Source organism: Dendropsophus ebraccatus, chromosome 3 (genome assembly GCF_027789765.1).
Source record: "Dendropsophus ebraccatus isolate aDenEbr1 chromosome 3, aDenEbr1.pat, whole genome shotgun sequence".
Taxonomy (NCBI): domain Eukaryota; kingdom Metazoa; phylum Chordata; class Amphibia; order Anura; family Hylidae; genus Dendropsophus; species Dendropsophus ebraccatus.
In genome coordinates, this window is record NC_091456.1 from 130830158 (window position 1) to 130845351 (window position 15194).

Genomic DNA, 15194 nt, shown 5'->3' on the forward strand with positions numbered 1-15194 from the left:
ACCACTTTTGTAAAACTCCACCTTGGCTTTATTTTTGGCATATAACAGTCCAGGCAAACATAAACATAACAACACTGTACAAAACAAAATACAAAATAAACACCTGCCAGGCTGCACTAAACCTCACCGCACTCAAATAACAGCTTTACGAAGCAGTGAGTAAACATGCCTCAGGCTCCTGTAGCTTCCAGGCTCTCAGCAATGCCTTTGCCTTCTAAGCTGCCTTTTATATTGGAGCAATTAGCCCTGATTGCACCTGAGGACAAGGTGTGAACTATAGTAGGGAAGGAATGGCAGGTCACACTACCAAACCTACTTGCCATTTGAGCCATTAGGAATAAAGAACTTTTAATTAAAAAAAAAAAAAGGAATTCCGCTGAATAGTTTACACCCCCTGGGGTATATAGCACCCTGTAGCCCCTATGACTGTGAGTAAATTGTAAAGTACCAGAGAGAAGGGGGGTGGAGCATGAGGCGGTGCTGAGGTCCGCTTCCGCTTCTGGACCTTGGCGTTTTGATTCTGGACCCTCACATGGAGCCTAAAAATGAATAACGTGGGCTGGGGATCGTCCCCGACTAACCCGCTCGGTCTGAGATGCTGCTGCAGCTTTGAGGGGAAGTATCCGACCTGGAAGGAGGGCTCGGCGTCTCATGTGTCCCACGCTATCAGAGCTGCTCGGCTCCAGTGACGCGTTCCTGCTGGGAGTGGAATCGTGTGCAGGAGGAAGTCGGCAAGCCGCCAGGCTGGGAGTCGCGAGTGAAGGCTGGAGGAGGGAGCTGAAAGGAGGCGGGTGGATACTCCGGGTTCCCCTGCTACCCGAGAATCAGCATTCAAGGAGGAGAGGGCGATGCAGTACTTGTTCCGGCAGCGGTGAGAGCGGTGTCGGGCCGGGGCTGGCCTTTCTAGGGAATCCATTCGTCAGCCGATTTGTGGCAGAGGTGTGAGCGCTGTCAGGGACTGCTGGAGCCTTCCTTCGGAGCATTCATTAAAGGAGGGTAACATTTTCCTTGTTTGTGTTGGGCCTCTGAGCGGAGGTTATTTTCTAGTGACATTTAGCTGACGTGTTACTAACTGTGACTAATGCTGACACGCTACTAATCTTTGCTACCATCTCTTCCTAGCGTGATACTAATTTTCTACCTTTCAGCTGGATACTAACGTGGTATCAACCCATATCAGTGGCTAATGCCACTTTGTTCCATTTGGATATCATTTTTTATCAGTGACTAACTCCAATCTGATATTGCATTTTTGATCAGTGACTAATGCCAGTCGGTTATGGTCTGGATATCATTTCCCTTCAGTGACCAATGCCATTCTGATATTTTCTGGATTTCATCTACTTTCAGTGACTAATGCTATTCTGATATTATCGGGACATCATTTTCCACCAGTGACTAAGCCATTTGGATATTGTTGGGATATCATTGTCTATCAGTGACTAACACCATTCTGAGTCTATCGGGTCATTATTGCCTATCAGTGTCTTATGTCATTCTGATATTGTTTGGATATCATCTATCGGCAGTGACTAATACCACTCTGATATGGTTTTTCATCAGTGACTAATGCCATTCTGATATTGTTTGGTGAATAAGACCATTCTGATATTGCCTGGATATCGCTGATTTGGTGAAACTGGGTGTTATAGATATATATATATCAGGCTGTATATCCCCTAGAAGTATTAGCACAGTGTTATTAAAATGCCTACAAAAGCAAACAAGGGGGGAAGTCCATCAAAGGATGGGAAAGAGTCAAAGGCCGCAGCCCGAATGGAAAAAAATGTTTGGCTCACCGGTAGTGGGCACCAAGGGGAAAGGTGGTGGGAAAAGTGGAAATGAGTCTGGTCAGGAGTGCAGGGAGAGATCAATAGTCATGGAAAAGGAAGATCAGGAACCCCCGGTGTAGTTGGCAGAGGTCCTTGCAGGAATTAAAAAATGTAATAGCGCTATAGAGGAATTAACTGCTCAGGTGGGATCAGTTGGTGCAGAGGTCTCATTGGTAAGAGCAGATTTAAACAAAATCAGGGAAAGGATGGATGAGTCTGAGCAGCGCATTAGTGACTTGGAAGATGACATGAGGAAGGTCAAAAAAGACTTGGGAGACTTGATAATTGAGAATCGCAACCTCAGGATAAAAATGAATGATAGCGAGGACAGAGCTCGACGCTGTAACCTGCGAATTGTGGGTATTCCCGAAGGATCAGAAGGAAGGGACACTGTGAAGTTTGTTCGGGATTGGCTGGGGGAATTGGTGGGAAAGGAGAAGTTGTCACCTTTCTTCTGTGTGGAAAGAGCTCACAGGGTAGAGGGAGGGGGGTTCAAGAGGGAGGAGGAGGGGGAATATGTATTTACTGGGGTTTTTTTCCTTCTCTTTTTCCCTTTTCTGTTCCTCCCTGTTCCAGGGCAAAAGTGATTATGGGTGGTGTAAGATCTCTTGCCCTTTTTAATGGAGGTTAAACTGCTGGTATGGAATATCCGAGGAGTCTCCGATAAGGTGAAAAGAATGGCAGTTATGAATGTGATCAAGAATTTTCTTCCCTGTGTTGTTTGGTAGAAACACATCTAGTTAAAGTTTATTTATTGAATAAAAGGTGCTGGGCTAGTCAATATCACTCGGTTTTCTCTGGATACGCGCGTGGGGTGTCAATACTGATCCACAGAAATGTGGTCTGGGAACTTTTTGACCGTAAAATTCATAGTAAGGGGCGTTTTGTTTTTCTCTATGGTAGACTGGGGTCCACTAGATGTATATTGGCAGCTATATATATCCCCCCACGGTTTAACGCGGAGGTTCTTAAAGCACTTTTTGCCTTTACCCAAAATAAACCAGATTGTCCTGTCCTAGTGATGGGAGATTTTAACGCTATGATGGATGAGAATAAAGACAGGGTTAGGACGGCTGGAGGTGGGAGGAATCATGGGAGGTCTCCTCTTCCGGGAGTACTTGGGGAGTTAGGGTTGAGGGATCTTTGGAGGGAAAAATATCCGGATAAGAGCTCTTTCTCCTGTTGGAATAAGACATCTAATACGATGTCAAGAATTGACATGGTGGTGGTAAATAACCTTATGGCCCCCTTGGTTAAAGACATAAAATACTTGAATAGATGTTTATCAGATCACGCACCTGTATTGGTAGAATTGCACTCATTTTGTGAAAATAAAAGAAATATAATACGTATTAATGCACACTGGATTAGTTTAATTCAAGATAAAGGTAAAATTATTGAAGAAATTAGACACATATGGGAAATTAATCAGGGCACTTCTTTAAGGGGGGCCATCTATAAGGGGGCAGAGGGGGACCATCTATAAGGGGGGGCAGAGGAGGACCATCTATAAGGGGGGGCAGAGGAGGACCATCTATAAGGGGGGGCAGAGGGAAGAGGGGACCATCTATAAGGGGGGAAGAGGGGGACCATCTATAAGGGGTTAAGGGGGGACCATCTATAAGGGGGGAAGAGGGGGACCATTTATAAGGGGGGAATAGAGGGCCAGCTGACATCCTCTGTGCTGCTGTGACCTCCCCTATAGATCAGCACCCTCCTCTCCTGACATCCTCTGTGCTGCTGGGACCTCTCCTATAGGATTAGCACCCTTCTCTCCTGACATCCTCTGTGCTGCTGTGACCTCCCCTATAAGATCAGCACCCTCCTCTCCTGACATCCTCTGTGCTGCTGTGACCCTGTGACCTCCCCTATAAGATCAGCACCCTCCTCTCCTGACAACCTCTTTGCAGCTGCGACCTTGGGGGGGGGGGGGGCAACAGCAGGAAACCAGGTTGCAATATGTTCATTGGGGGCAACAGCGGGTGAACAAGTGGCAATATGTTTATTGGGGGCAGTGGAGGTGGGGTGGACAATGCTTACTGGGGGTAGCAGCAAGGGACCAAACATTATGTTTATTGGGGCCAGCAAGGAGGGGAGGCAGGTAGTGTTTATTGGGGACAGCGTGGGGGGGGGCAGTAGCGGATTATAATGTGGGCGGTTTGGGAGGATTGACCGGGGGGGGGGGCAGGTTGGGTTGACAGCCCGGGGCCCAGGGTACATTTAATCCGCCACTGGGTAAAAGGTGTTGTCCAAGTGGCAGACTGGCGGATCTCTTCAAGTGGAATGGAGTCTCTCTCTGCCCAAGAGGTTGCCACGACCCATTCCACTTTACCCTGGTAAAATCCGGTGGTTGCCATTCGACTGTAGAATAACATATATGTATAGAGTCACAAATCCATCTAGAGATTGATGGTTTAGAGGCCATGTTCCCTTTGGTCCTACCTTGGAAATAGAGAAGAAGATTTTCATCTTAACAAAATTCTTCAGTCCTCTGAAAAAGTTCATCTCTTGCTCCAGAGGGCTCTGAGGATAAAATACGGGTTAGACAATGGACTGGTTTATCCTTTATAAAGGTGGTAATAATTGAAGTATCAATCTGTCCTCTAAGAAAGAGATGTTCTTTGGAGGGCAGGGCCTGAAGCTCATTCACTCTCTTGGCAGTAGCAACTGACAAAGGAAAAGCCAATAGTCATAGTCATAGTCAGAGATTTAATAGAAAAATCATTAGTTGGTTCAAACGGATGTGTACAAAGCTGTCTAAGAACAAGGAACAAATCCCAGCTTGTTACTGGCTTGATAATCTGGGCCTAAGACTCGATATGGCCCTAAAAAAGTCCTTGACCTCTTGTACCTGAAGTAGCTTCTTGTAAAGACATGCTGACAAAGCTGTGTCTTGATGGAGCTAGGAGTAAGAACCTTATTAAACCCATCCTTTAGAAACTCAAGAATCTTAGGAAAGGAAGGGTTCTCAGACCCAACACCCTTAGATTTACACCAGGTTTGAAAAATCTTCATAGTTCTTGAATAGGAACGGTTGGTCGCCTTGCTGCTAGAGTGAGAAAGCTTGTTCAATACTCTCTCCGAGAACCCTTTGGTTCTCAATAGGGACTTGTCAACCTCCAAGTCATCAGGTTGAATGCTTTCATGTCCTTGTGGACTTGAATGCCCGGGGACAACAGATTCTGTCTGGAAGGCAGCTTCCATTATCTCCCTCGGCTCATGATCATGAGTTGGGAGAACCAAGATCTCTTTGGCTAGAAGGGAATTATGGCAATTACAGAGGCTTGATCTTGGCGGATCTTCATTAATAGCTGTAGTATCATAGAAGTTTGTGGGAAGATATAGACCAGACTGGAGTTCCCTGAAATATTCATGTTGTCAACTACAGCTGGCTTGTCCGCCTTGGAGATTGTATTTTAAAGAGTCCAGTGCCCACTTGACTGCCAAACAGTACCATTCTACACTTTTAGATTTGCTGTTCTCCTTCAAGTGACACTGTCACCCCCTTTTTGCATTTTGACTGCTCTCCACAGGTATAAAGGGTAAATGTTACAGCTTTAATTACTTATTTTATATCGCACCTCATGGTGCTTGTTCTGGTAAAAAGGCATTTTTATCACCTGTTGATTGGTACATGTGGGCAGGGCCTCGCGGCCTATGTGCCACATCACTCCGCCCCTAGCGCCACTTAGCCCCACCCCCATCCGTGACGTCATCAACGTATAGGCCCCGCCCCATCAGCAGCCATTGGAAGGGCCAGCCTAAAGCTGTAGGCCGCACCCACCAATGGCCGCTGAGGGGGCGGGGTCTATGCAGTGATGACGTCACGGATGGGGCGGGCTAAGTGGCGCTAGGGGCAGAACGATGTGACACATAGGCCACGAGGCCCCGCCCACATATAGCAATCCACAGGTGATAAAAAACGACTTTTTACCAGAACAAGCACCATTAGGTGTGAAATAAAATAAGTAATAAAAGCTGTAACATTTACCCTTTACACCTGTGGAGAGCATTTAAAATGCATATAGGGGGTGACAGTGTCACTTTAAGTTTTTGTAAACTCTTAACTAGAATTTCTCTTCTCATTGGAAATTTCACTTTCATCCTGTGTGCTTTCTATTACTGTCTTTCTTGGAGCAGTGGCGTCCACATCCACATAGTCTACTTTTGCTTTATATACAGTACTTTATCACTGTTCACTTCTTCATTGACCAGTTCTTCCAGACTAGGGATAAGGTTCTCGATACTGATTCCAACCTAAACCAAACGCTCTTTCCTTCTTTCTGCTCACTGTATCTTCTCAAGGATGACATCTAGATTCTGTAACTGTTCATCAAGTTTCTCACAAAGTAATTTATGTTGACACGGTGGGCAGAACTATTCCCCATTAGGAATCAGCATCAGAGGCTGACAGAAACAGGCTGTATGGTATTCACTATTACAAGAGTCACACAGCAGAATCAGCTCGGGGTGGTTGGGAAGGCCACATTTCTTACATTTTTCTTTGTTCTCTGGCCTAATTCTTTTTCAGATTTCTTCTCTTTCTCCTCTTTTTCTAGTTTTGCAAGAGCATGCTAATCTTCATCATCGCTCTGTTTCTTCTCAGGCTTGCGGACTTTAACCTCCGCCACCAAGTCAGATAGTCGATAAATCCATAGAGACCACCTTAGCCTCCTGCTAATGTTTTCTTTCATGTCTGCCTACTCTGGGTCTTCCAAAGCCAGGTTCTCCACAGGCAGCTCCAGCCTCCTCCTCTTTTGGATCTGGATAGTGAGTTTTATGCAATCCTTCTGCCTCTCTGAAGTCATCTTCTTACTCGCTAAGCCACTGTTCTCCTCTTCTGTAACGGCTTTTAGCTTATTTTTACTTCTGGACACTAGCAATGGCTTCTCTGAATTCTTCTGCTCTTCTTCTGCAGCCTCCGTTTTCTCTTCATCATCTGCATATTTTGTCATATTTCGCTCTCCATTGCACCCAACTTACATTTGCTCCTTAAAGGAAATGTTTTCTTCTCTTTTACTGAAGCCAGGAGCATCTCGTCGGTTACAGCACCTATACTGCTAGGGTGGCACACAAAGCTGAGACAGACGAACAAACACAATAAGACAACGTCAACGGTCCGGGTCGGTAACAGTGGGCAACATCAGTACAAAATTTGTAAATGGTCGAATGGTTGGGGACTGCCAAATAGGTCAGGGCAGGTGGCAGACAAGGCAGGAGAGCATACAGGCAAAGGTCAGGGCCAGTGACGTAGCCATAAGGGTCGCAACGGTCGCCATCTTCTTACTCGCTAAGCCAATGTTCTCCTCTTCTGTAACGGCTTTTAGCTTATTTTTACTTCTGGACACTAGCAATGGCTTCTCTGAATTCTTCTGCTCTTCTTCTGCAGCCTCCGTATTCTCTTCATCATCTGCATATTTTGTCATATTTCGCTCTCCATTGCACCCAACTTACATTTGCTCCTTAAAGGAAATGTTTTCTTCTCTTTTACTGAAGCCAGGAGCATCTCGTCGGTTACAGCACCTATACTGCTAGGGTGGCACACAAAGCTGAGACAGACGAACAAACACAATAAGACAACGTCAACGGTCCGGGTCGGTAACAGTGGGCAACATCAGTACAAAATTTGTAAATGGTCGAATGGTTGGGGACTGCCAAATAGGTCAGGGCAGGTGGCAGACAAGGCAGGAGAGCAGACAGGCAAAGGTCAGGGCCAGTGACGTAGCCATAAGGGTCGCAACGGTCGCCATCTTCTTACTCGCTAAGCCACTGTTCTCCTCTTCTGTAACGGCTTTTAGCTTATTTTTACTTCTGGACACTAGCAATGGCTTCTCTGAATTCTTCTGCTCTTCTTCTGCAGTCTCCGTTTTCTCTTCATCATCTGCATATTTTGTCATATTTCGCTCTCCACTGCACCCAACTTACATTTGCTCCTTAAAGGAAATGTTTTCTTCTCTTTTACTGAAGCCAGGACCATCTCGTCGGTTACAGCACCTATACTGCTAGGGTGGCACACAAAGCTGAGACAGACGAACAAACACAATAAGACAACGTCAACGGTCCAGGTCGGTAACAGTGGGCAACATCAGTACAAAATTTGTAAATGGTCGAATAGTTGCGGACTGCCAAATAGGTCAGGGCAGGTGGCAGACAAGGCAGGAGAGCAGACAGGCAAAGGTCAGGGCCAGTGACGTAGCCATAAGGGTCGCAACGGTCGCCATGGCGACTGGGCCCCTAGCTACAGGGGGCCCGCTGGGCTCCCTCGCCACTTCCTGCCTCTCTGCAGTCCTCCCGAATCAGCTGTGATAATGGCAGCCGATTCGGGAGAAGAGCACTGAGCCAGGCTGTCTAATGCTGCAGTGTGGTGTCCTGAGTCCTTCCCACAGGGCCGGCGTCAGCACCCGGCTAACTAGGGCAAGTGCCGGGGCCCACAGCTCCTCTAGGGGCCCAGTCCCGTCTGTTACTACATTTTTTTTTCTGTTAGTAAAAAAAAAAAGAAAAAAGTGAAGTAACAGAGGGGACTGGGCCCCTAGAGGCCGCATGTGCCAGTTAGGGGCCCGCCGATACATACTGGGGTCCCCGGGCACACGACTTCTTCATAAATCTTCAATACAGCCGGAGGAAGGAGGTGTAAAGGACCTTTAAATAGGAAGGAGAAGGACCTTTGATGATGTCACGGGTCATATGATCGGAAACTGACCTGATAGAGGGCTGAACGGTAGGCTCTGCAAACTTCTGTATGTGCTGGGGCTTCTAGTTGTTTTGTGTATAGAGGTCCTGATGTAATATATATATATAAATATATATATATATATATATATATATAATCCTGTCACTTTTGTCTTACTCCTCCAGATTCCTGACTACCGTAGAGATCAGGAGATACAGGAGGAGAAGGATATGCAGCAGCCGCATGTTTCTTCTGCTGCAAATCTTTCCTCGCCTGTCTCTCCATGATTTGCTCCTCAAAGGGTCCCGCCAAGGCTCTGTTGCCCAAGGGCCCACAAAAACCTGGAGCCGGCCCTGCCTCCCCATTACCTGTTTTCTGCTACCCTCTGCAGTCCGTGCAAGGGGGAGTGGCGGGAGAGCATGGTCCGGCACCAGCAGGAAGAGGAAGCAGGAGGAGGGGGGCATGGAGCTGCTGATAAAGTTTCCTCTTTTAAGTAAGTGTCTGTGCGCTGAGTGTGCTCTGTGTGTGCTGAGTGTGTTCTGTGTGTGCGCTGAGTGTGCTCTGTGTGCGCTGAGTGTGCTCTGTGTGCGCTGAGTGTGCTCTGTGCGCTGAGTGTGCGTCTGTGTATGACTGCGCTCATCCGAAGGGATGGGGGGGGGGCCCAAGCTAAAATTTTGCACAAGGGCCCATCAGCCCTTTAGCTACGCCCCTGGTCAGGGCAGATACACAGGGAATAGCAGGGACACTTAGCTTAGCATTAACTAATAGCCAGCAATGTGTGGCTGGCAGTCACAACTCTTTATACTGGACCAGGGGCCCGGACTAGACTACTATTGGTCCGGCCCCCTGGATCCAGACACACTACAGCTAAAGCACTGCAGGCTGACTGGCGGAGTGATCCGTCTGTCATCCCGAGTGCAATGCCATTCAGCTTAGTAGGCTGGGAGGCTCCGGCCCGTGATGTGAGACCGTTGCATCCTTGGTTGCTAGGGACACTGCCAAGTCTCCGTGACGTCACCTGGCCCCAGCAGGAGAGGTGACGTTGCGATCCTGCTCAGACTGACAGCGTCGAGCAAGGAGAGAGTGACACTGGATTGCCGGCAGATGAGTTCCTGACAGGTTTTCTCTGTAGGCTTTGATGCCTTTTTTACATTGTTGTCCGGTTTCTCTGAATCTTCACTGGGTTTATCCTTCTTGGCGGCAGTAATACTGCTTTACTTTACTTTACTTTTGGGTCTTTATTTTTTTCATCTTCCACTGTTTATTCTGACTCCTTATAGCTGACTTCGTCTTTAAGCTACCCAGCTTTTCATTGGAAACACTTAGCACTGCTGTCGGTGGCACTTCCTTGCTCTCAGTCAGTGGGACCTCATCAATATCCTCTGGCTCCATTCATTCTCCATGGACGCTGGACCTATCTCCACAGCGTGCGCACCAGCTTCTGACCAGGATATCTCCGTCCCGTGACCGGCTCCGGGAGCGGGATTCGGCGAGATGAGGTCAGTATAAGGGGATCTAGCTGGGGGTCGGGAGCCTGTCACCCCGGCACGGGGGGTGACAGGTCTCCTTTAAGGATGACACCTAGATTCTGTAACTGTTCCTAAAGTTTCTCTCAAAGTATTTTAAGTTGGCATGGTGGGCAAAACCATACCATCAGGAATTGGCAGCATAGGCGGCCAGAGACAGGCTTTATGGTATCCACTATCATAAGACTCACACAGCACAATCAGCTCTAGGTGGTTGAGAAGGCCACGTTTTTAAATGGCTCATCGTCTTCCCCCGGACACCTTACCCTTTCTTTTCATCTTCTGAACCTTTCTCTGAATCCTCCTGAATGCTCTCAGACTTCTATTATTCCTCTTCACTTGAGGATTTATGAGGCGAGATCACAAGTTGGTCGAGTGTGTCCGTCTTCTAGGTCTAAACTTCTTCTCTGTCCTCTGGCTTGATTTATTTTCAGATTTCTTCTCTTTCTCCTCCTTTTAAAAATTTGCAGAAGCAGGCAATTTTTCATCATCGCTGTTTCTTTTCAGGTGTAGGCAGACCTTGGCAGATGGTCGGGAAATCCAAGGAGACCGCCTTAGCCTCTTGCCAATGTTTTCCTCTATTTTCCCTCCTCTGGGTCTTCCACAGCAAGGTTCTCCACAGGCAGCTCCAGCCTCCTCCTCTTGTTGGAGATCCAGATAGTAAGTTTTATACCATCCTTCTGCCTCTCTGAAGTCATCTCCTTACCCTCAGAGCCGCTGTTCTCCTCTTCTGTAATTACTTTTAGCTTAATTTTACTTCTGGACACCAGAAATGGCTTCTCTGTAGTCTTCTCCTGCTCTTCTTCTGCAGCCTCCGTTTTCTCCTCATCATCTGCATCTTTTGTCTCTGAAACCTCTCTCTCTATTGCACCCATCTTACGTTTGCTACTTAAAGGAAGTGTTTTCTTCTCTTTTCACTGAAGCCAGGAACTTTTCGTCAAGCTTGGTTTTTACTTTAGGCTTTGACTCCTCTTTTACATCGTTGTCCGGTTTCTCTGATTCTTCACTGGGTTTATCCTTCTTGGCAGCAGTACTACCTGTGGCAGATTTTTTTTTTATACTGACACATTTACTTTTGGGACTTTATTTTTTTCATCTTGCACTATTGATTCTGACTCCTTATAGCTGGTGTTGTTTTTTTGTTGCTTTTTTGTTTGAAAAATGTATTTGAATTACAATGTATTTGAAAAGGTTACAGGGATGCATCAGAATTGTACTTGATAAACAGCTTACATGTATGACTTCCACAGATTGTACACTGTTTCATATATGTAATGGGCCCTGTAATAAAATTGCGCTGGAATACACTATAGAGACAAGTAAAGTTAGATATGGAGCTCCTAGAGAGCCAGCTAAATCAGCTCTACAGTACCACTCTGTTAGTCAAAATGACCCACTATGTCTGCTATGGCTATTTTTAGTACTCCTGTCTTTGTGGCATATCTATGCAATCCACTCCAAAAAATACTTTAATTTGTGCAATTACCATTGGGATATCAGGTGGTGTAGGGGATAACCAGTTATGGAACAAACACTAAAGAGCAACTAATAATATTACAGTAATTAAAGAGCAGTGTTTGAGTCAAGGCTAGTTTGACCTTCCAGTGGGTATAAATGTATTTGGTGACATCCTGCCAAAACTGGGAAGTGAAGCTGCAATTCCATACTCTGTACCACGTTAGTAAGGGTGACTGACATTTGGGACAGGAAGTTTCTGTCTGAGAAAGTGGGGGATGGGAGAGTATTGAAACCATATAAGGCTCCATGTGCCATCTTAAAATGTTTCCCTCCAGTGTCCGTTTATAAAACACCTCCTGACCATTTCCCAACCTGCCAGAATATTGTCTACTATGTCTTTATCTAGAGTTCATCTTGTCCACTTTAGAGATGATCGAACAGCGCTGATGTTCAGATTCGTACAAACTCGAACCATCGGTATTTGACTCCCGCAGCCTTCCTGTTCTGTGGGGAAGGTGGAGACAGCCCGAGTCCCGCCTGGAAAACAGGAATACAACCTATGGCCCATGTATTCCTGTTTTCCAGGCGGGACTCGGGCTGTCTCCACCTTCCCCACAGAACGGGAAGACTGCGGGACTTAAATACCAATGGTTCGGGTTCGTACGAACCTGAACATCAGTGCTGTTCGATTATCTCAAGTCCATTAAAGAGCGCCAGTTTGTCAAGCGTAAGGATATATTTATGAAGAGCAGTGTATAGGATATGATATGGAAGATTTGCTTGGTAAAATCTAGTGAGAAGGTATATTAAATTTAGAAATGAGCGTGGCAGTGGTTAGCCACTTGTGTTTTTCTTGGTCCATGAGGTCCCTCACCTTACTAAGTCTCTTATCTGCCCACTGGTGAAGCCATGGGGCAGGCTGTCCATTGTAGATTTCCGGGTGCCTAGCAAGAGACAAGTGTTTGGAAATTAGCAAGGTAAACCATGAGCTTAAAGGGGTTGTGCAGAATGAATTTTTCCATAAACTAGCATTGCACTGACCTCTTTGGGTGTTGCATATTTTAAATACACTTCTATTTTTTATTTAGAGCGATTACTGTGTTCTCAGGCTCAGTCACATGACCACTGTGACAGTGTTTTCTTTACTTCCTGTGATGTCACGTTCCCTTTCTGTTTCCTGTTCCTGTCAGTGAGGGAACAGTGAGTCATCAGGTGGGTGGGGTTATGCACCCACATTTCTTTAGCCACACCCCTAACATCTAACTAACATCTGAGCCCAGAAGAAACTGCAACAGTAAAGGCAGCATGACAGACTACAATCTATGTACAGTACTGCAGCATAGGAAAAACTTGTGCAGAGGAACAGGGAAGCAGTTGCCTATAGCAACCAGTCAGATTCTAGGTTTTATTTTTCAATGCCTGTTTAAAAATGAAGGAAGCAATCTGAATGGTTGCTATGGGTAACTGCTCTCCTGCACAAGCTTTGCTAAATCTCCCTCTATATTTTTACTATTGTAATGTAAAGATGTACAGTGTTAGGGCAGTGCTGCTGCTGTCTATAATATGGAGAGAGGAGACTTCACCTCATGTCACTCACCATTCTGTCTATTTCTTGCTGAGGTAAACTTGCAGCAGCATCCTGGCTCATTAAATCCCATCCACCTGTAGGATGGCTACTGTAGTGTATATCTAATCCAGGACTACAACTCCTAACATGTACATGTGTGCTGGGGTTTGTAGTCCTACAACAGATAAAAGTGTGAAAAACGAGTTGATTTGATAATATAAGTAACTGGCAGCCACTGAGCCACCATGCTGCTCAAAAGACACTTGTAGTAATACAGACATTACCTGCCTATGGGTAGAGTGGGTGGAGCTAGAGTCAGAGAGGAGGGGGTGTGGCTTTAGGCTTGCAGAGCTGTGATGTCACTGCTGACCCCTGTGACCTGGAAGTTCTTTATGTAAACAAATACAAATCCAAAAAACAGCAACAGAGGAGGATGCCCAGGGACATGGAGTGAAAAGGTAAGAGGAAACCACTAAGGGAAAGGGACAGATTACAAATTATTCACATTTCCAATAAGAAAAAAAATGTTGGACAACCTCTTTAACGTATCTCTTTCCAAGTCATTATGGTATATCTGAGTAAGCTTGAGGATTTTACCTCTATAGGGAGCTTACGATCCATAAAAGTGGAAAACTTTCCCAGCTGCGGCTCTTAATGAATCCTGCATGGGGAAAGGGGGCGGGGCCTAATATAAGACTGGCTTACTTGTACGCCTGTCTTCATAAATCCCCCTCTACATTTTTACAATCAGTTTTTCTTGTCTGTTTTTGCAAAAATTCGGTTGACTAAATTTTCGTGTACATTAACCCCTAGAGGATCGGGCCAATTTAAATTTTTGCGTTCTTGTTTTTTCCTCCTTGTGCTTAAAAGGCCATAGCAGTTGTATTTTTTTTTACCAAGAAACCCACACGAGCCCTTATTTTTTGTGCCACTAATTGTACTTTGCAATGACAGGCTGAATTTGTTCATAAAGTACACTGCGAAACCAGAAAAAAATTAAATGTGTGGTGAAACTGAAAAAAAACCTTTTTTTTATTTGGAGGGTTTTTGTTTTTACGCCGTTCGCCCTGGGGTAAAACTGTCTCGTTATATATGTTTCTCAAGTGGTTCCGATTACAACGATATATAACATGTATAACTTTTATTGTATCTGATGGCCTGTAAAAAATTCAAACCATTGTTAACAAATATATGTTCCTTAAAATCGCTCTATTTCCAGCGCTTTTATCTATGAGTCTGTGTCAGGTGTCATTTTTTGCTCCATGATGTGTTCTTTCTATTGTTACCTTGATTGCGCATATGCGACTTTTTGATCGCTTTTTATTACAATTTTTCTGGATTTGATGCGACAAACAATGCACAGTTTGGCACTTTGGGATTGTTTGGCGCTTACGCCATTTACCGTGCAAGGTTAGGAATGTGATAAATTAATATTTTGCACGTGGAAATACCAAACATGTTTATTTATTTATTTATTTTTATTTATAACATAGTAAAAGGGGGGTGATTCAAACTTTTATTAAGGGAGAGGGCTTTTTATTAATAAAAACACTTTTTTTTTTTTTTACACTTATACTAGAATCCCCCCTGGGAATCAGGGAATCGGCTGCACATAGTAATAAGATGCAGCTGCATCTGATTACTTAATTAGCGGGCACAGCGATCAGACCGGCTACATGCGGCAGCCGGGACCGCAGCGGTTCAGAACGTGACTGGTGCAATCAAAGACCTCAGCTGGAGGGGCTGCTTTGTGAGGGAGCTACTGCTGGGCTGCACTGTCTACATCCGGGCTGTCTGTGTCCTCTCCCAGCTCCATCTTGGAATCAACTTGTGGTGGCTCCGCCAGGCTAGAGACGCAGGGGGGTGTTTTGGGGGCTACCTACTGAATTTACTTGTCCATCAGGACTTCCAGAGGAGTTCCCGGGGCTGCTGGACCGTCGTGTGGTCATCTAGAGGACAGTCAATGTGAGGTAAAGTTCAGTCTGTATGAAAGCTTCTGCTCCATGCTCCTCCCATACTTGCGCCATCTTTGAACTTTTTTTTTATTGGAAACACTTTTCTCTGCTGTCGGTGACACTTCCTTGCTCTCAAACAGTGGGACCTCATCCTCAACCTCTGGCTCCTTGGTAGTCTCTGTAGTT

The 15194-nt window shown here is 45.7% G+C and overlaps 1 protein-coding gene across 2 annotated transcripts in view; it reads right to left on the reverse strand.

Annotated features, from left to right (window-relative positions):
* ARL14EPL (ARF like GTPase 14 effector protein like) overlaps positions 1-12430 on the reverse strand; it is a 37745-nt gene extending 25315 nt beyond the window's left edge. Inside the window, exon 1 of one of the 2 annotated variants that reach the window (XM_069964578.1) lies at positions 12361-12430. Coding sequence is in view for 1 of the 2 variants with exons in the window: in XM_069964576.1 (XP_069820677.1) it covers positions 12361-12413 (53 nt within the window). In the remaining variant the exon portion in view is untranslated. The remainder of the gene's footprint in view (positions 1-12360) is intronic. The other variant, XM_069964576.1, reaches the window with a different exon arrangement.
* Positions 12431-15194: the final 2764 nt, after the last annotated feature.